Source organism: Ranitomeya variabilis, chromosome 2 (assembly GCF_051348905.1).
Source record: "Ranitomeya variabilis isolate aRanVar5 chromosome 2, aRanVar5.hap1, whole genome shotgun sequence".
NCBI lineage: Eukaryota > Metazoa > Chordata > Amphibia > Anura > Dendrobatidae > Ranitomeya > Ranitomeya variabilis.
Genome location: NC_135233.1, coordinates 386,967,304 through 386,988,470, shown reverse-complemented (window position 1 = coordinate 386,988,470; position 21,167 = coordinate 386,967,304). Strand labels below are relative to the sequence as shown.

At 48.6% G+C, this 21,167-nt stretch overlaps 1 protein-coding gene across 4 annotated transcripts in view; it reads right to left on the bottom strand.

The window, feature by feature from the left end:
* Positions 1-20,786, bottom strand: part of MARK4 (microtubule affinity regulating kinase 4) — a 36,061-nt gene extending 15,275 nt beyond the window's left edge. For all 4 annotated transcript variants that reach the window (XM_077286367.1, XM_077286368.1, XM_077286369.1 and 1 more), the window contains exons 1-12: positions 20,602-20,786; positions 20,067-20,264; positions 19,927-19,980; positions 6,731-6,779; positions 6,587-6,652; positions 6,436-6,506; positions 4,738-4,794; positions 4,417-4,653; positions 1,843-1,962; positions 1,647-1,746; positions 1,255-1,364; positions 1,016-1,169 (exon numbers count right to left, since the gene is read on the bottom strand). In XM_077286367.1, the coding sequence (XP_077142482.1) occupies positions 1,016-1,169; positions 1,255-1,364; positions 1,647-1,746; positions 1,843-1,962; positions 4,417-4,653; positions 4,738-4,794; positions 6,436-6,506; positions 6,587-6,652; positions 6,731-6,779; positions 19,927-19,980; positions 20,067-20,264; positions 20,602-20,643 (1,258 nt within the window). In that variant the 5' untranslated portion in view covers positions 20,644-20,786. The remainder of the gene's footprint in view (positions 1-1,015; positions 1,170-1,254; positions 1,365-1,646; positions 1,747-1,842; positions 1,963-4,416; positions 4,654-4,737; positions 4,795-6,435; positions 6,507-6,586; positions 6,653-6,730; positions 6,780-19,926; positions 19,981-20,066; positions 20,265-20,601) is intronic.
* Positions 20,787-21,167: the final 381 nt, after the last annotated feature.

Sequence of the window (21,167 nt, the reverse complement as noted above, 5' to 3'; positions counted from 1 at the left end):
GTACCCCGAGTGTCAGTGTCGGTATCCTGTACCCCGAGTGTCAGCGTCATTATCCCGTACCCCGAGTGTCAGTGTCATTATCCTGTACCCCCAATGTCAGTGTCATCATCCTGTACCCCGAGTGTCAGTGTCATTATCCTCCTGTACCCCGAGTGTCAGTGTCATTATCCTCCTGTACCCTGAGTGTCAGTGTCATTATCCTCCTGTACCCTGAGTGTCAGTGTCATTATCCTGTACCCCCAATGTCAGTCATTATCCTGTACCCCGAGTGTCAGTGTCATTATCCTCCTGTACCCCGAGTGTCAGTGTCATTATCCTCCTGTACCCTGAGTGTCAGTGTCATTATCTTGTACCCTTAGTATCCGTGTAATTATCCTGTACCCCGAGTGTCAGTGTCATTATCATGTACCCCGAGTGTCAGTGTCATTATCCTGTACCCCGAGAGTCAGTGTCATTATCTCATAACCCGAGTGTCAGTGTCATTATCCTCCTGTACCCTGAGTGTCAGTGTCATTATCCTCCTGTACCCTGAGTGTCAGTGTCATTATCCTTCTGTACCCCGAGTGTGTCATTATCCTCCTGTACCCCGAGTGTCAGTGTCATTATCCTCCTGTACCCCGAGTGTCAGTGTCATTATCCTCCTGTACCCTGAGTGTCAGTGTCATTATCATGTACCCCGAGTGTCAGTGTCATTATCTTGTACCCTTAGTATCCGTGTAATTATCCTGTACCCCGAGTGTCAGTATCATTATCATGTACCCCGAGTGTCAGTGTCATTATCTTGTACCCTTAGTATCCGTGTAATTATCCTGTACCCCGAGTTTCAGGGTCATTATCCTGTACCCCGAGTGTCGGTGTCATTATCCTGTACCCCCAGTGTCAGTGTCATTATCCTGTACCCCGAGTGTCAGTGTCATCATCCTGTGCCCCGAGTGTCAGTGACATTTTCTCCTGTCTCTCCTCTGGGTCTCTAGGTGGATCTTGGTGGCCATGCCTGAATGGTGGGGGTACTCACAGAAGTCGCTGTGCCTCCTCTGCCTTTGGTAGCCTCGCTGGTTCTTACTGTGGGAGGTTGATGATGACTTGGTGGCACCATTGGTGACATCGGAGGTGACTCGGGTCCGAGACAGTGAAAGAGTGCTGTCTGAGCGAGACTCGCCCCCTTCATTCTGCAGGACACAGAGGGGAGATGTCAGCGCCGTCTCACCAGGCCTCGGCTGGCGATGTCAGGACTGCGCCTGTGGCTGGTCTCACCTCGGCTTTCCGCCCCAGCAGCAGGTAGGTCGCCATCACTTCATTGTACTTATTAGAGTTTAAAGCGTCTTTGATCTCCTCCCTGGAATATCCCATCTCCAGCATAATCTCTGAGGAAGACGAGGAGACACTCGAACGACTGACACACACATACATGGACAGGGCTGGACTGGGAATGGACCCTGGGGACCCCCTGCCAGGGATGCAATAAATCAGCCACCCACAGAAAGGCCTAGGGGTCTGGGGCTCTCCTATGGGCAGATAGAGCGGAAGCCATTACATTTAATGATTTCACTAGACAAGATTGGGAGGAGTAGTCCAGTGTCACTGTGGGTGATTAGTAAGGGAACAGGAGACATGTTATGGACAGTATCCGGGTGTGTCGCCCTCACCAATGCGCTTGGGATCAGCGTGATCTTCCTCCGGCTCCTTGTATGGCTTCAGATCATCACTATCAAACCCGATATTCATCCATTTATCATTCATTATTTGCTAAAAAAAAAAAAAAAAAGAGAGAGAAAAAGAGTCAGGATATCGATGGTTAAACAAGGACATGATTGGGATAAGAAGCGGAAGTGGTGTGGTCACCTCTAGGGTGCAGCGTTTGGTGGGGTTCAGCACCAGGAACCTGCGCAGGACACTCTCACAGTCTGTGCTCATGTAGAACGGAACCCTGTATTTACCACGAAGGACGCGTTCCCTCAGCTCCTGCAGAACAGAAGAAGAAAAAACATTATAGTCTGGACAGCTTCATTCATCCATCAGAAACAACATCCTGGGAGCCGCACACCAGGGAACTAATGAGCTGCACCCAAGAGAACAACAATCAGCTTCTGAGGACCCGCACCCCAGGAGACAAATGATAAGCATCTGAGGAGCTGCACTCCAAGACACCAAAGAACAGCAATCGAGGACCTGCACCCCAGGAGACCAAAGAACAGTATCTGAGGACCTGCACCCCAGGAGACCAACAATCAGCATCTGAGGACCTGCACCCCAGGAGACCAACGATCAGCATCTGAAGACCTGCACCCCAAGAGACCAAAGAACAGCACTCGAGGACCTGCACCCCAGGAGACCAAAGAACAGTATCTGAGGACCTGCACCCCAGGAGACCAACAATCAGCATCTGAGGACCTGCACCCCAGGAGACCAACGATCAGCATCTGAAGACCTGCACCCCAAGAGACCAAAGAACAGCACTCGAGGACCTGCACCCCAGGAGACCAAAGAACAGCATCTGAGGACCTGCACCCCAGGAGACCAACAATCAGCATCTGAGGACCTGCACCCCAGGAGACCAACAATCAGCATCTGAGGACCTGCACCCCAAGAGACCAAAGAACAGCATTCGAGGACTCACACCCCAGGAGACCAACGATCAGCATCTGAGGACCCGCTGCCCAAGAGATCAAAGAAAAGTACGGTATCTGTCGTCCCGCACCCCAAGAAATCAAAGAACAGCACCTCTGTAAACGATCAGCATCTAAGGACCCGCAACCCAAAAGACAATGATTAGAATCTGAGGACCCGCACTCCAAGAGACAACGATAAGCATCTGAGGACCAGCATCCCAAGAACAATGAGCAGCATCCAAGGATTCGCACCCCAGGAAACAACGATCAGCAATCGAGGATCCGCACCCCAGGAGACCAACTAACAGCATCTGAGGACCTGCATCCCAAGCAACCAAAGAACAGCATACGAGCACCTGCACCCCAGGAATCCAAGGTTGAGCATCTGAGGATCAGCAACCCAAGAGGCCAAAGAAGAGCATCTGAAAACCCACACCCGAGAGACTAAAGAACAGTATCCGAGGATCCGCACCCCAAGAGCCAACGATCAGCAATCGAGGACCCAAACCTAAGGAGACTAACGATCAGCATATGAGGACCTACACCCCAGGAGACTAACGATCAGCATATGAGGACCTACACCCCAAGAGACCAACTAACAGCATCCGAGGACCCGCACCCCAAGAGACCAACTAACAGCATCTTAGTATCTACACCACTGGAGACCTTCAATCAGCATCCGAGTACCCACCTCCTAGCAGACCAACGATCAGAATTCGAGGACCCACACCCCAAAAGACCAACTAACAGTATCCGAGGAAACCAATTATGGACACGCATCACAAGAAATCAAAGAACAGCATCTGAGGACCTGAACCAACAGTAGACCAATGAACACCAACTGAGGTCTCGCACTACAGAAGACCAAGCAATTAATTAGGAGGACCCGCACTCCAAAAGACCGAAGATCAGCATCCGAAAACCCGCACGCAAAGAAAGCAGGGAACAGCATCTGAGGACCGTTCCTGAAGAGACCAATGAACATCATCTGGGGACTTGAACCCCAGGAGACCAATGAACACCAACCAAGGTCTTGAACTTCAGAAGACCAAGCAAGAGAATCAAAGGACCCACATCTCAAAGACACCAATGATCAGCATCCGAGGGCCCGAGCTCCAGAGGATCAGACAATGGAATCACAAGAGCCGCACTCCAGGACCCCAATGAACTGCATCATGACAGCTTCACTCCACGAGACCAACGAGCAGCGGGAGCTGCGCCCCTGTAGACTAAAAACAGCTTCACAGGAGTCACACCCCAATAAATTAATGAGTGGGGTCCCAAGGAAACCAATGAGAAGCATCATGGGAGCATCACTCCAAGAGACAAACGAGCAGGGTCCCAAGAGCCGCACCCCAGGATACTAACGAGCAGTCTCACATGAGCCGCACCCCAATAAACTAATGAGTGAAGTTGCACGATCTGGACCCCAACGAGCAGAGTCATAGAGCCACACACCAGGAGACCAAAGAGCAGTGCTGATGGAGCCACTCACCAGGAGACCAAAGAGCAGCGCTGATGGAGCCGCTCCCCAGGAGACCAAAGAGCAGTGCTGATGGAGCCGCTCACCAGGAGACCAAAGAACAGCACTGATGGAGCCGCTCACCAGGAGACCAAAGAGCAGCGCTGATGGAGCCGCTCACCAGGAGACCAAAGAGCAGCGCCGATGGAGCCGCTCACCAGGAGACCAATGAGCAGGGCTGATGGAGCCGCTCACCAGGAGACAGGGGACGCTTTGCTTCCACTTGCCGTTTTTCCTTCATTCTCCCCCTACAGTTGACCTCATGGACAAATCACAAAGGCTTACCTTAAGATTCTGTCCATCAAATGGCAAGGACCCACTGACCAGCGTGTAGAGGATGACCCCCAGGCTCCACACATCCACCTCAGGACCATTGTACCTCTTGCCCTGAAATAATTCAGGAGCGGCATATGGGGGGCTCCCACAGAACGTGTCCAGTTTTCCTCCAGGAGTAAATTCATTACTAAACCCAAAGTCTGCAATCTTTATATTGGCCTCAGAGTCGAGTAGGAGATTCTCAGCCTGAAAGAGCAAGCGGGAGGAGAAGGACATGATACAAAAGTGGAGGCAACCGCAGCAGACCTGGGGCCTAGGAAAGCTTCTCACCTTGAGATCTCGATGAACGATGTTCTTCTGGTGACAGTAGTGGACGGCGGATACAATCTGTAAAAAGAGATGAGGCATATGGTCACCATTACCGGATACACCAGACTGCCATACATCACTGTGGCCCAGGAGGAGTGATGCACAACGAGAAGCTCTAGAGAAGTCAGTGCATCGCGGCCCTGGCACCACTTGCAGCCTTCAGGCTTATAGGATAGTCCTTGGTCAGCTCATGTAGTGCCCAGTTTGCCGGAATCAGATGCTCTGTTAGCATCGTAGGTAGTTGTTAGCAAATAGCAAACAAACGTGCTAACCACAGACTGCCCATGGCTGTGGAGGGAAAGCCAGGACCACCTAGGACTGTAGTAGGGCCACAGTACAGATGCAGCTGCGCCCTCCATGGGGGCCGAATTGATACAGGATTTGGCAACAAAATTGTGCGGCAACTTGCCATCAAGGTGGGCAGAGCTTTGGCGCTGCTGCTGGCCGCATCATATGACCATGTCTAAAATGTAAAAGGCGTCTCATTAAAAGAATTGTGTAAAGTTTTGTAGTTATTCCTCAACAAGAAAGCAGACAATCTATTGATCTATTGGGGGTCAGACTGCTGGGACCACCAGCCATCCCGAAAACTCTGAATGGAGCAGAGGTCGAGCATGAACATGTCCATTACATTCATTGTCTCTGGGACTGTCAGGGATGGCAGTCTCCCAGAATGTGAATGGTCGGACTCCCAACAATCAGAAAGTAAGGCTAAGGGATAAAAACTCCTACATATATTCTATTAGGGCATGTGAACATCACTGACCTCCTCCTTGTACCAAGGAGGAGAGGAGCTAAATAAAGGTGGCAATCCACGTAGGGCTGAAATACACAAAGTGGCCACCATCTGTACAACGACTGGACCTTCCCATACGTGACTCCGGGGTGCAGTATGAAATCCCATCCTTAGTTTACCACAGCAAGTGGTAAAATCACGAGGTCAGAGCGGCCTTGAATGGGGCCTGGTGCTAGAGAAGTCTACGAAAAGGGGTGAGAGGAAAAGCATCCAAGGTCAGGTACATGGAAATAAGCAGTCACAGAAAGTGATCAAAAGAGGGTATATAGAATTGTTCTGGTGAAAGGATCAGAGGAGGATGTGAAGGAACGTTCTGGTGAAAGGATCAGAGGAGGATGTGAAGAAACGTTCCGTGAAAGGATCAGAGGAGGATGTGAAGAAACGTTCTGTGAAAGGATCAGAGGAGGATGTGAAGAAACGTTCTGTGAAAGGATCAGAAGAAGATGTGAAGAATTCCTTAGCACAGAGCCGATGATAACATTTCCATGGTTGATGTAAGTATAGTGACCATTCCTCCCTTAATGGCGGCTGTTTCCCCCATGGCAGAAAGACAATGCCGTAGTGATCGCATAGTTATTGCTTAAAAAAAACACGACGATGAGTTTTCCGCACTTCCTCGGCCATTACTGTCTCCTGACGTTATTTCTATAGAGCAGTAGAAGGAGTCGTTGAGAGCATGTCAGCACCTCCACCGAATGATCCAGTCTGCACGGGCTGATATTCCCGCAGAACGACCTCATCGCCGAGTGAAATCTGTGCCACCAGGAATCCAGCGCTCTACGGGATAGCTGTGTACTGAAGTGGCCACTCAGTGGAAACACATCAGTTGTCAGAGTAGAGACGGAGGGGGAGACTCCGCTTACCTGACGAAATTTGGCACGAGCTTCCTTCTCCTTCATCCGACCATGAGACACCAGGTAATCAAACACTTCACCTGAAGGAGGAGGAAGACGATTAGATGAAAGCGAGGATCGGGAGAATCAATGGGAGGAGGGAATAGAAGAGTTCGCGCACCTCCACTGGCGTACTCCATAATCAGGTAGAGCGTCTTCTCCGTCTCAATCACTTCAAACAGTTTCACTGTAAGGAAGAGACAGGAGAGTGAGCGATGGAAGGGAGAGGAAAGCGGAGGCTGCGCCTCGTGGGGTCTACACTCACCAATATTTGGGTGGTTCAGTCCCTTCATGATTCGAACTTCACGGAAAAGCTGCAAAGACACAAAATGGAAGGAAAGGGTAAAAAAAAGGTTACACAAATGATCTCCAATTATAGAACATACTAGATCTTGTATGCGATTTAGTAGGAGGGGCCAGACGTACGCGACCTTGTATGAGGGGTCAGGAGTATGCAAACCTCGTAAGAGGGGCCAGGCATTTGCGAACCTCGTAGGAGGGGCCAGGTATTTGTGAACCTCGTAGGAGGGGCCAGATGTTTGCGAACCTCGTAGGAGGGGCCAGGCATTTGCGAACCTCGTAGGAGGGGCCAGGCATTTGCGAACCTCGTAGGAGGGGCCAGGCATTTGCGAACCTCGTAGGAGGGGCCAGGCATTTGCGAACCTCGTAGGAAAGGCCAGACGTGTGCAAACCTCATAGGAAGGGCCAGACTTATGCGATCTTGTAGGACAGGCCAGACGTACACGATCTCGTAACCGACTTAACTCTCCATATATGATCTAATCACATGGCAGATTTTACATACATGGTCACATATAACAGGCAGGGGTCTGCATACATAATCTCATAACAGAGCAGTGTCTACATACGTGATCCTATATAATGCGCACAAGCCTACACTACCGTTCAAAAGTGTTTAGGATCACCCAGACAATTTTGTGTTTTCCATGATAACTCATACTTTTATTAATCCAATGAGTTGCCAAATGAATGTAAAATCTCGTCCGGACATTGACAAGGTTCGAAAAAAAGATTTTGATTTAAAATAATAATTTTCTCATTCAAACTTTGCTTTTGTCAAAGAATGGTACCTTTGCAGCAATTCCAAGATTGCAGACCTTTGGCATTCTAGCCGTTAATTTGCTGAGGTAATCTGGAGAAATTTCCCCCCATGCTTCCAGAAGCCCCTCCAAAAGTTGGTTTGGCTTGATGGGCACTTTTTGCACCATACGGTCAAGCTGCTCCCACAACAGCTCCATGGGGCTGAGATCTGGTGACTGCGCTGGCCGCTCCATTACAGATAGATACCAGCTGCTGCTTCTTCCCTAAATAGTTCCTGTATAATTTGGAGGCGGCTTTGGGTCCTTTGTCCTGTTGTAGGATGAAATTGGCTCCAATCAAGCTCTGTCCACAGGGTATGGCATGGCGCTTCAAAATGGAGTGATAGCCTTCCTTATTCAATATCCCTTTTACCTTGTGCAAATCTCCCACTTTACCAGCACCAAAGCAACCCCAGACCATCACATTACCTCCACCATGCTTGACAGATGGCGTCACACTCTTCCAGCATCTTTTCAGTTCTGCGCCTCACAAATGTTTTTCTGTGTGATTCAAACACCTCAAACTTGGAATCGTCTGTCCAGAATACTTTTTTCCAATCTTCCTCTGCCCAATGTCTGTGTTCTTTTGCCCATATTAATCTTTTCCTTTTATTAGCCAGTCTCAGATTTGGCTTTTTCTTTGCCACTCTGCCCTGAAGGCCAGCATCCCGGAGTCGCCTCTTCACTGTAGACGTTGACACTGGCGTTTTGCGTGTACTATTTAATTAAGCTGCCAATTGAGGACCTGTGAGGCATCGATTTCTCAAACTACAGAATCTAATATACTTGTCTTGTTGCTCAGTTGTGCAGCGGGGCCTCCCACTTCTCTTTCTACTCTGGTTAGAGCCTGTTTGTGCTCTTCTCTGAAGGGAGTAGTACACACCGTTGTGGGAAATCTTCAGTTTCTTGGCAATTTCTTGCATGGAATAGCCTTCATTTCTAAGAACAAGAATAGATTGTCGAGTTTCATATGAAAGTTCTTTTTTTCTGGCCATTTTGAGAGTTTAATGGAACCAACAAATGTAATGCTCCAGATTCTCAACTAGCTCAAAGAATCAACTAGCTCAACGAATGGTCAGGTTTATAGCTTCTCTAATCAGCCAAACTGTTTTCAGCTGTGCTAACATACTTGCACAAGGGTTTTCAAGGGTATTCTAGCCATCCATTAGCCTTCTTACACAGTTAGCAAACACAAAGTACCATAAGAACACTGGAGTGATGGTTGTTGGAAATGGGCCTCTATACACCTATGAAGATATTGCATTACAAACCAGACGTCTGCAGCTAGAATAGTCATTTACCACATTAACAATGTATAGAGTGTATTTCTGAATCATTTAATGTTAGCTTCATTGAAAAAAACTGTTTTTCTTTCAAAAATAAGGAACTTTCTAAGTGACCCTAAACTTTTACACGGTAGAGTATATACAGCACATGATCACATATAACAGTCAGTATCCACATAGGTGATCTCCTATAACAGACTGTACTACTTTACACACATGGTCTCATAGATTACATTTCTGTACACATACAATTCCCTATACTAAACAGGAGATCTAAAAAGTTTACACCCCTGGTAAAATTCCAGGGATTTGTCATGTAAACAAAATTCTACCAAGAAGAATTATTTCAGAATTTTTCCTATTTTTAAACTTTTAGGCTAAGTTCACACAGGGCATTTTTGCAGCTTTTTTAATGCTTTTTTTAATGCAAATTTTCAGCTGCGTTTTACAGTACCAGCAAAGTCAATGAGATGTCAGAAATCTCCTGCACACACATTGGCTTTTTGTCATCACGATTTTGTGCTTTGCATGTATTTTGGCACAATGGAGCATGTCACTTCTTTCCGCTTTTTTTCAGCATTTTTCACCCATTGAAATGAATGGGTGGTGAAAAAATGATTCTCTAGAATAGGACTTTTCTTTTCAACACTAAACTTTATCAGCACGAACAAGAGACAAATCAAGCATGCCAAAATCGCAGTAACACTTGTGCAAAAACGCATGACAAAAACAAGGAAAACCTGCTAGTGTGAACTTACCCTTAATATGTACAAATCCATTGAGAAACAAACTGAAATCAGGGAAAATAAACCCAAAATAACGTGGCTGCATAAGTGTGAGCACCTTTTTATAATTGGGGATGTGGTTGTGTTAAAAAATAGCATTTACATCACATTTACCCTCATGTTACACAGTCATCGCACAGCCGCCAAAACATTTACAGCAATTCTGATTAACGACAGTAAAAGTGTAGCTGTTCTAGGAGGATTTTCTGGTCCGTTAACAGCTGACAACCCAGCAGAGCGATCTTGCTGTAGAAAGGGGACAAAGCATTTCCAAGGCATTAGATCTACTGTGGGCACTGTGAAAAATGGGGCTTAAATTTGTCACAAAAGTGACATTACCTAGATCTGGACATCCCAGATGGCCATACTGACTGAAAAATAAACAAGTTATGGCTCTAGGAAGATGGGGAGCAAAAACGAAAATGCAAAAAAATGGAAAATCGTAAGGTCGTGAAGGGGTTTAAAGTGCTGCCATAATTTCAATAAAGTCCTGGTTGTGTTCTGTAAATTGGCACCAATCTCCCATATTCTAGATATATATCCGGCCTGTGATGTCAGGTGGCACAACCAAGCCTGGCTATGTTTTGCTAAAACTTTCTTCACATCTGTAAAAATAATGTGGTAAACATGTTCTGTCCAATGAGACCAAGGGGGGAACTTTTTGGCCATAATTCCAAAAGGTGCAAAGCCAACACTGCGCTTCACCAGAAGATCACCATCCCCACAGTAAGGCATGGTGGAGGTAGCATCATGTTTTGTCACTGTTTTTCCGAGTCTGGAACTGGGGATTTGGCTTTACTCAAGGAGAAGGGAATTATGAATAGTCCTTATATCAGTCAATTTTACATGAAAACCTTCCGGCCTCTGCTAGAAACCTGAAGATGAAGAGGAATTTCACCTTTCAGAACAACAACGACCCTAAGTGACCTCCAAATCACCAAAAGAACAGCTTCACCAGAAGAAGATGGAAGTTTTGGAATGGCCCAGCCCTGAACCCAAGCGACAATCTGTGGTGACCTGAAGAGGGAGCTGTACACAGGAGAAGCCCTCACAATCTGTCATATGTGCAGCTACTGCAAGGAAACGGCAAAGATCGCCAATTCTAGATGTGCCGCGCTGATGGACCCCGACCCCAAAAGACTGAATGTGATTAGAAGTTCCTAGGGGACTTTACCAACGTATTAGTGTAAGGGTGTGCAGATTTATGCAACCACATTATCTTACTTCTTTATTTTTCTTTTGTTTCTCAATTGATTTGTTTTGTACAGAAAAAAGGTGGAAAAAGTTCTCAAATTATTCTTTGTAGGATTTTTTTTTATGATAACGGTGGTGTGTGTGTGTGTGTGTGTGTGTGTGGACTTCTTATATCCACAGTATTACACGCTACATATGGGATCACATATAACAGATGGACTTTACATACAGAATCTCGTGTATGATCAGTGATGACAGCAGAACACTCCTAGGTGCAGGAATGTGATCCTCACCAGGGATAGGTATGATGTATGGTGTGATGTCCGACAAAGCCTCGGCAGTGACATCACACATCATACAATAGCCTGACAGTGTCATCACACATCATACAAGAGCCTGGCAGTGACATCACACATCATACAAGACCATGGCAGTGACATCACACATCATACAAGACCATGGCAGTGACATCACACATCATACAATAGCCTGGCAGTGACATCACACATCATACAATAGCCTGGCAGTGACATCACACATCATAAAAGCATCGACAGTGACATCACACATCACACAAGAACCGGCAGTGACATCACCCATCATACAGGCATCGGCAGTGACATCACACATCATACAAGAGCCATCAGTGTCATCACGCATCATACAAGAGCCGTCAGTGTCATCATGCATCATACAAGAACCGGCAGTGACATCACACATCATACAGGCTGTAGGTCATCACTCATCATACAAGCATCGCCAGTGACATCACTCATCATATAGGAGCCGGCAGTGACATCACTCATCATACAAGCATCGGCAGTGACATCACACATCATACAACAGGCGCCAATGACATCTCAAGTAATAAAATTGCCGTCAGTGATATCACTTCATAAAAAATCCAGCACTGACATCACTGGTCATACAAGAGCCGGCAGTGATGTCTGATAGGAGCTGGTAATGGCATCAAGACACGATGCAAGAGGGGACAGCGACCCTGCCAGTGATGGGTGAGGGGACAGCGACCCTGCCAGTGATGGGTGAGGGGACAGCGACTTTAATGGTGGTGGTGGGAATCTGTGACTCTGCCGGTGGTGTTGAGGGAACACAGAATCTGCCGTTGGTGATGGGGGAACAGTTACTCTGTCGGTGGTGGTGGTTTATCAGCGACTCTGCCGGTGGTGGTGAGGGAACAGCGACTCCGCCGGTGGTGGTGAGGGAACAGTCATTGCCGGTGGTGGTGAAGGGACAGTGACTCTGCCGGTGGTGGTGAAGGGACAGCGACTCTGCCAGAGGTAGTGAGGGAACAGCGACTCCGTCGGTGGTGGTGAAGGGACAGCGACTCTGCTGGAGGTAGTGAGGGAACAGCGACTCCGTCGGTGGTGGTGAGGGGACAGTGACTGTCGGTGGTGGTGAAGGAACGGCAACTCCGCCGGTGGTGGAGGAGGAGGAACAGTTACTCTGTCGGTGGTGGTTTATCAGCGACTCTGCCAGTAATGGTGGGGGATCAGTGACTTCACTGGTGGTGGGGGGTGACTCTGATGAGCATCGCATGAGGGGGAAAGCCGCCCACATGATTTATTCATTGTACAGCGGGTTCCATCCGTGCACCCGCAAGTGATCCATAAATAAGTGATGAAGCAGAAGCAATATAAAGAGATCGGCAAGATGCGGAAAGTTCAGCCCACCTGTCCCGCCCCATGACACCTGGCTCATTGCTGACAGGGCAACTATGACCGGAGCAGATCATCCAAATACAGGAAAGTGAAAAGAAGGCTCCTCAATGATGTTTAGTGGGAGAGTCCATATTGTGTACATCTTGCTCCATGGTGCTCCTTATCCCCGTGCTCCCCTATAGTCCTGAAATCCAGGGCTCTGGAGTCGGTAAGCAAAACCTTTGACTCCGACTACTCAATTTCCCTGACCCCCAACACCGACTCCACAGCCCGGGTCACTACTGAGCAGGAGCATAAAGTGCAGGACAGATTTATCTCCACTAAACGCTGAGATACTGAGATCAGGAACAGAACAGACATTTATAGGACATTTCATCACTTGAATTGAACTACTGCACCAATCTACTATATAATTGTCTAAGGGTCACATCCGTCTTTCTGTCTGTCTGTCACGGAAATCTCAAGTCGCTGATTAGTCGCGGCAAAACAGCTACGACCAATCAGCGACGGGCACAGTCCGGCGGCAAAATGGCCGCTCCTAACTCCCCGCAGTCAGCGCCTGCTCCATACTCCCCTCCAGTCAGCGCTCACACAGGGTTAATGGCAGCGTTAACGGACCCGTTATGCCGCGGTGTAACGCACTCCTTTAACGCTGCTATTAACCCTGTGTGACCAACTTTTTACTATTGATGCTGCCTATGCCTACGCAGCATCAATAGTAAAAAGATCTAATGTTAAAAATAATTAAAAAAAATAAAAAATCATTATATACTCACCTTCCGGATCCAGCCCAGGCCTTTCCCGCTCCTTGCGACGCTCCGGTGACATTGCATTGCTCCATGCAATGCGGTCTCGCGAGATGATGATGTAGCGGTCTCGCGAGACCGCACGTTAACATCTCGCGAGACCGCAATGCACTCTTGGGAGCGACGGGCACAGTCCGGCCGCTCCCTACTCCCCTGCAGTCAGTGCCCCCTCTATACTAGCCCCCCAGTCAGCGCCCGCCTCCCACATAGCGTTGTAGCAGTCCGTTAAAGCGACTGCGCTACACTGCGGCATAACGCGGTGTAACGCAGTCTGTTAACGCTGCTATTAACCCTATGTGACAAACTTTTTACTATTGATGCTGCCTATGCAGCATCAATAGTAAAAAGATATAATGTTAAAAATAATAAAAAGAATAAAAAATTGTGATATACTCACCTTCCGTCGCCTCCGCAGCAGCTTCTCCTGCAGCACGCGATGCTCCGGTCCCACCGCTTCGCTGATTGGTCGCTACCAGCCAGCACGACCAATCAGCGACATTGGCGTGGGATCTAATGTTAAAAATAATAATTATTAAAAAAAAAATCATTATATACTCACCTTCCGGATCCAGTCCAGGCCTTTCCCGCTCCTCACGACGCTCCGGTGACCGGTCCATGCATTGCGGTCTCGCGAGATGATGACGTAGCGGTCTCGCGAGACCGCTACGTCATCATCTCGCGAGACCGCAATGCACTCTTGGGACCGGAGCGTCGCGAGGAGCATCGGTAAACGCCTCGGCTGGATCCGGGGCCAACGGAAGTTGAGTATATAACTATTTTTTATTTTAATTCTTTTTTTTAACAGAGATATGGTGCCCACATTGCTATATACTACGTGGGCTGTGTTATATACTACGTGGGTTGTGCAATATACTACGTGGCTGAGCAATATACTACGTGGCTGAGCAATATACTACGTGGCTGGGCAATATACTACGTGGCTGGGCAATATACTACGTCGCTGGGCAATATACTACGTCGCTGGGCAATATACTACGTGGCTGGGCAATATACTACGTGGCTGGGCAATATACTACGTCGCTGGGCAATATACTACGTCGCTGGGCAATATACTACATCGCTGGGCAATATACTACATGGCTGGGCAATATACTACGTGGCTGGGCAATATACTACGTGTTTGTGCTATTTACTACGTGGCCTGTGCTATATACTACGTGGGCTGTGCTATATACTACGTGGGCTGTGCTATATACTACGTGGGCTGTGCTATATACTACGTGGCTGTGCTATATACTACGTGGCTGTGCTATATACTACGTGGCTGTGCTATATACTACGTGGGCTGTGTTATTTACTATGTAGCTGGGCAATATACTACGTGGCTGTGTTATATACTACGTGGCTGTTATATAAACATGGGCTGTGTTATATACTACGTGGGCTGTGTTATATACACGTGGCTGTGTTATATACTACGTGGGCTGTGTTATATACTACGTGGGCTGTTATATAATATGTGGGCTGTGTTATATACTACGTGGGCTGTGTTATATACTACGTGGGCTGTGTTATATACTACGTAGGCTGTGTTATACGCTACGTGGCTGTGCTATATACTATGTGGCTGTGCTATATACTACGTGGCTGTGCTATATACTACGTGGGCTGTGTTATTTACTACGTGGTCTGTGCTATATACTATGTGGCTGGGCAATATACTACGTGGCTGTTATATACTACGTGGGCTGTGTTATATACTACGTGGCTGTGTTATATACTACATGGGCTGTGTTATATACTACGTGGCTGTGTTATATACTACGTGAGCTGTGTTATATACTACGTGGCTGTGTTATATAATATGTGGGCTGTGTTATATACTACGTGGGCTGTGTTATATACTACGTAGGCTGTGTTATACGCTACTTGGCTGTGCTATATACTACATGGCTGTGCTATATACTACGTAGCTGTGCTATATACTACGTAGCTGTGTTATATTTCTCTGCTGTATCTGTGGATCATGAATCGTGGTATGTGTTAAAGAGGGGGGCCCACTGAGACTCTTTCGCCCGGGGCCTTCAAAAACCTGGAGCCAGCCCTGGCTTCACTGATTGGTCACACCCGGCCGCGAACAATCAGCGACAGTCGCAGTCCGCCCGCGAATTGGCGCGGAATTTGAACCATGCTTCGCTAATTGGTCGCGCCCGGCCGGCCGAATCCTGTGTATAAATTGCATTATTCTGAAAACTTCATAAATAAACTACATACATATTCTAGAATACCCGATGCGTTAGAATCAGGCCACCATCTAGTTTATTATATATTTTTGGAGTCGGAGTTGGTCCATTTTATACAGACTCCACCAAAATGGACACTGACTCCACAGCCCTGCCACAATCCCACCGGACCCTGAATGTGGCGCATCATTTGTGGGCTGCATGTGGACATCTAGGTTCTGTCTGATGAGTCAACGTCTCGTCAACACATTCTTCCATTAATCAATACACACTAATTAATGATGGTTGATTCCAGACTATAATTTATTTTGGGGTGACATGCGCCTCACAGCTTCACCTCTACATGCCCGTTCTGTAACACAACATGTCAGAGTCACCGCCTCTCATCACAGAACAGAGCACAAGACCTTGACCTAAATATCCTCTTGGAGTAAATATCCGTCCTAGATATTCACAACTGATGTTCAATAAAGCAAACGTTGTCCGAGCCGGAAACAATCAGCAAGGACGAAAGAGTAGACATTACAGTCCATAAAATTCTACAGCACGAGGAAATAGGGCACAACTGCTCCACAACAAACCTCCATCATCTCCACAACTAACCAATCCCCATCAGCTCCAGCCATGAGGGACACAACTATCCAACCCCAACATCTCCTGCCACCCGGGACTCAACTATCCAACTCCCATAATCTCCTGCCACCATGGACACAACTATCCAATCCCCATCTCCTGCCATTAGGGACACAACTATCCAACCCCGTCATTTCCTGCCACCATGGACACAACTATCCAACCCCCATAATCTCCTGCCACCATGGACACAACTATCCAATCCCCATCAGCTCCAGCCATGAGGGACACAACTATCCAACCCCAACATCTTCTGCCACCCGGGACTCAACTATCCAACTCCCATAATCTCCTGCCACCATGGACACAACTATCCAATCCCCATCATCTCCTGCCATTAGGGACACAACTATCCAGCCCTGTCATTTCCTGCCACCATGGACACAACTATCCAACCCCCATAATCTCCTGCCACCATGGACACAACTATCCAATCCCCATCATCTCCTGCCATTAGGGACACAACTATCCAACCCCATCATCTCAGTCTCCATGGACACAACTATCCAACCCCCATAATCTCCTGCCACCATGGACACAACTATCCAATCCCCATCATCTCCTGCCATTAGGGACACAACTATCCAACCCCGTCATTTCCTGCCACCATGGACACAACTATCCAACCCCCATAATCTCCTGCCACCATGGACACAACTATCCAATCCCCATCAGCTCCAGCCATGAGGGACACAACTATCCAACCCCAACATCTCCTGCCACCCGGGACTCAACTATCCAACTCCCATAATCTCCTGCCACCATGGACACAACTATCCAATCCCCATCATCTCCTTCCATTAGGGACACAACTATCCAGCCCTGTCATTTCCTGCCACCATGGACACAACTATCCAACCCCCATAATCTCCTGCCACCATGGACACAACTATCCAATCCCCATCATCTCCTGCCATTAGGGACACAACTATCCACCCCATCATCTCAGTCTCCATGGACACAACTATCCAACCCCCATAATCTCCTGCCACCATGGACACAACTATCCAATCCCCATCATCTCCTGCCATTAGGGACACAACTATCCAACCCCATCATCTCCGTCACCATGGACACAACCATCCAACCCCATCATCAGAAAGCTTTGGCCCGCAGCCCCCAATGCCCCTCCTCTTCGCTTCTCAGCCCTGTTCCTGGAAAAAACAGCTTCTCCACCATGACAGAAGATCAGCTCTCCACCCTCCTGTCAAGATCACACCTCACCACTTGCACGCTTGACCCACTCCCGTCCCACCTCATCCCTAACCTCTCATCTTGCTCCCTCTTTGACCGGTTACAATCTGGCTTCCGGCAGCATCACTCCACTGAAACTGCCCTAACTAAAGTCACCAACGACCTATTAACTGCCAAGAGCAAGCGACACCACTCGTCCTCCTTCTCCTGTACCTGTCTTCTGCCTTTGACATTGTGAATCGTTCCCTCCTGCTATAGATTCTATCATCTCTTGGCATCATATACTTTGTCTTATCCTGGATCTCATCATATCTAACAGACCGCACATTCAGTGTCTCCCTGTCCCACACCACCTCCTCACTTCGCCCCTTTTCTGTCGGTGTTCCCCAAGGCTCAGTCCTAGGACCCCTGCTCTTCTCCATCTGCACTTTCGGCCTGGGACAGCTCATAGAATCCCATGGTATGCAGTACCATCTCTACGCCGATGACACGCAGATCTACCTATCCGGACCTGACCTCACCTTCTTACTTACCAAAATCCCTCACTGTCTGTCTGCTATTTCATCTTTCTTTTCTGCTCACTTTCTAAAACTGAACATGGACAAAACAGAATTCATCATCTTTCCCCCATCTCACTCTACCCCTACACCAGATCTATCCATCAATGTCAATGGCTGCTCACTTTCCCCAGTCCCGCATGCTCGGTGCGTCGGGGTGATCCTAGACTCTGCCCTCTCTTTCAAGCCACATATCCAAGCCCTTGCCTCCTCCTGCTGACTCAAACTCAAAAATATTTCCCGTATCTGTGCATTCCTTGACCATGAAACCACAAAAACACTAGTGCATGCCCTTATCATCTCCCACCTTGACTACTGCAACCTCCTACTCTCTGGCCTCCTCTCTAGCACTCTGGCACCACTCCAATCCATCCTACACTCTGCTGCCCGACTAATCTACCTGTCCCCCACTATTCCCCAGCCTCTCCCCTATGCCAAACCCTTCACTGGCTTCCTATCGTCCAGACTCCAGAGACTCCAGTTCAAAACCCTAACAATGACATACAAAGCCATCCACAACCTATCTCCTCCATACATTTGTGACCTCGTCTCCCGGTACTTACCTACACGCAACCTTTGATCCTCACAAGATCTCCTTCTATATTCCCCTCTTCTCTCTTCTTCCCACAACCGCATATAAGACTTCTCCCATGCTTCCTCTGGAACTCTCTACCCCAACACATCAGACTCTCACCTACCGTGGAAACCTTCAAGAAGACCCTGAACACCTACCTCTTCCGATAAGCCTACAACTTGTAGTGATCCTCAACCTACTGAACCGCCGTACAACCAGCTCTACCCTCTCCTAGTGTATCCTCACCCATCCCCTGCAGATTATGAGCCCTCGCGGGCAGGGTCCTCCCTCCTTCTGTACCTGTTAGTGCCTTTTATTGCTCATGTTTATTGTACCTATAATTGCCCCTTCCACGTGTAAACCGCCATGGAATAAATGGCGCTATAAAAATGAATAATAATAATAAAAAATAAATAATAATAAACCCGTCATCTCTTGCCTCCATGGACACAACTATCAAACCCTCATGATCTCCTTCCACCAGGGACACAACCATCCAACCCTCATCATCTCCTACCACCAGGGACACAAGCATCCAACCCTCATCATATCCTGCAACCAGGGACACAATAATCCAACCCTCATCATCTCCTGTCGCCAGGGACACAACTATCCAACCCCATCATCTCCTGCCTCCATGGACACAACCATCCAACACTCATCATCTCCTGCCACCAGGGACACAACTATCCAACCCCATCATCTCCTGCCACCATGGACACAACTATCCAACGCTCATCATCTCCCTACCATCAGGGTTACAACCATTCAACCCCATCATCTCCTGCCACCATAGACACAACCATCCAACCCTCATCATCTCCTGCCACCAGGGACACAACCATCCAACCTTCATCATATCCTGCCACCAGGGACACAACCATCCAACCCTCATCATCATGTCTCTGCAGGAAGATCAGCTTAAAAAACTGTGAAGCAGAGGAAAAGTGATGGAAGTCGCTTAAAAGGGATGTGACCATCCGGAAACTACTGTGGTCACAGGAAGTGGCACAGAGATTCTAGGAGGACTAGATCCTGTACAGTATTTATAGACTTCAACGGGACGATGTATCCTGTACAGTATCTATAGACTTCCATGGGACGGTGTATCCTGTACAGTATCTATAGTCTTCTATGGGGCGGTGTATCCCGTACAGTATCTATAGACTTCTATGGGGGGTATATCCTGCTCAGTGTCTATAGACTTCTATGGGGTGGTGTATCCTGTACAGTATCTATAGTCTTCTATGGGGCAGTGTATCCTGTACAGTATCTATGGTGAGTGGTCAGAAGTGATTCTCTGACGTGTCTCGTCATCAGCATCAATAAACACATCCCGGGACCCTCATGGGTCAGGTCTAAGGAGGTCAACCAAAGCAGCCAATCAGAGCCCACCACCAGCGAAGACTGAGGCGCCCTGCAGTGATATGCTCCCCACACCCGTCTCACCTTTTGAAGGCTGCTGGGGTTCAGCTGCGTTTTATCGATGATCTTTATAGCAACCTGAACGCAAAAAATGAGAAAAAGATGAGAGATTACATGACGGGCACAGGCGGCGTGTAGCCGGCGGCACACGTCAGGACTCTCACCTCTCGCCCGGTCAGGACATGTCTCCCCAGCTTCACTTTTGCAAAGTTTCCCTTTCCAATGGTCCTCAGAAGCCTGTAATTGCCGACATGAGGCTCCTCAGGGGCGGAGCTCCGGGATCGAGCACCTGGGGGGCGGGAAGGCCAGGAGGCGGAGGAGGAAGAGGTGGTGGAACCTTTCTCAGAGCGGGCAGAGCCAGTCTGAAAGATAAAAATAAATCAGGAGCTATGAATGGAGCCGCTATAAATAAGACGCTGAATTAAAACTTCCGTTCACAAATTATCCTCCCCCGGGCGCTGGCAGGAGAGCGCCTCCGCTTACTAATTACCCGCGCCTCCCCCTCACAGAATGCTCATTGAATTGTATGATGGAGGTGCCACCATGTGGGGGACCCCCGAGCGGGCGACAGTATATATATATATACAGACCCCTCAGTGTGGAACAAGCCCCCGCCCCGAGACAGTGTCTCCATCACCGGCAACATGTCCAGATCACACCCACCGCAGCGCGCAGACCAGGCCCAGGTGTGACACTCACCGTCTCATTTATCCGCTCGCTGCCAGTAGAAGGACGAGACATGTTCAGGCCACAAGAGACGGCTCCAGCCCGGGGTCAACGAGACATCCTGCCCCAGCGGTGGCCGAGCCGGCGTCCTCACAGCATTCCTCTGCACCCCAGCAGGGGCTGTCAGGAGGATGGGGGTGAGGATGAGGAGGATGGGGGTGAGGATGAGGAGGATGGGGGTGAGGATGAGGATGAGGAGGAAGGGGGTGAGGATGAGGAGGACGGGGGTGAGGATGAGGAGGATGGGGGTGAAGATGAGGATAGGGATGAGGAGGATGGGGGTGAGGATGAGGAGGACGGGGGTGAGGAGGATGGGGGTGAGGGCAGAGAGGAGGATGAGGATGGGGGTGGCCTTCTCAGCAGCAGGGAGCTCTCCCCATCATCCGCGCTCTGTGCTCCTCTACGTCTCTGAGGCCTCGGCTCTCCTCCAGGACGCTCACTCCCTGGCTGTCTCCGGCTGTCTCTCCATGGTGCCCTGGCAGCTGTCTCTCTGGGCGGGGTCAGCTCTCTGACTGCCCCCTCCCCCTCCTGCCTCTTAA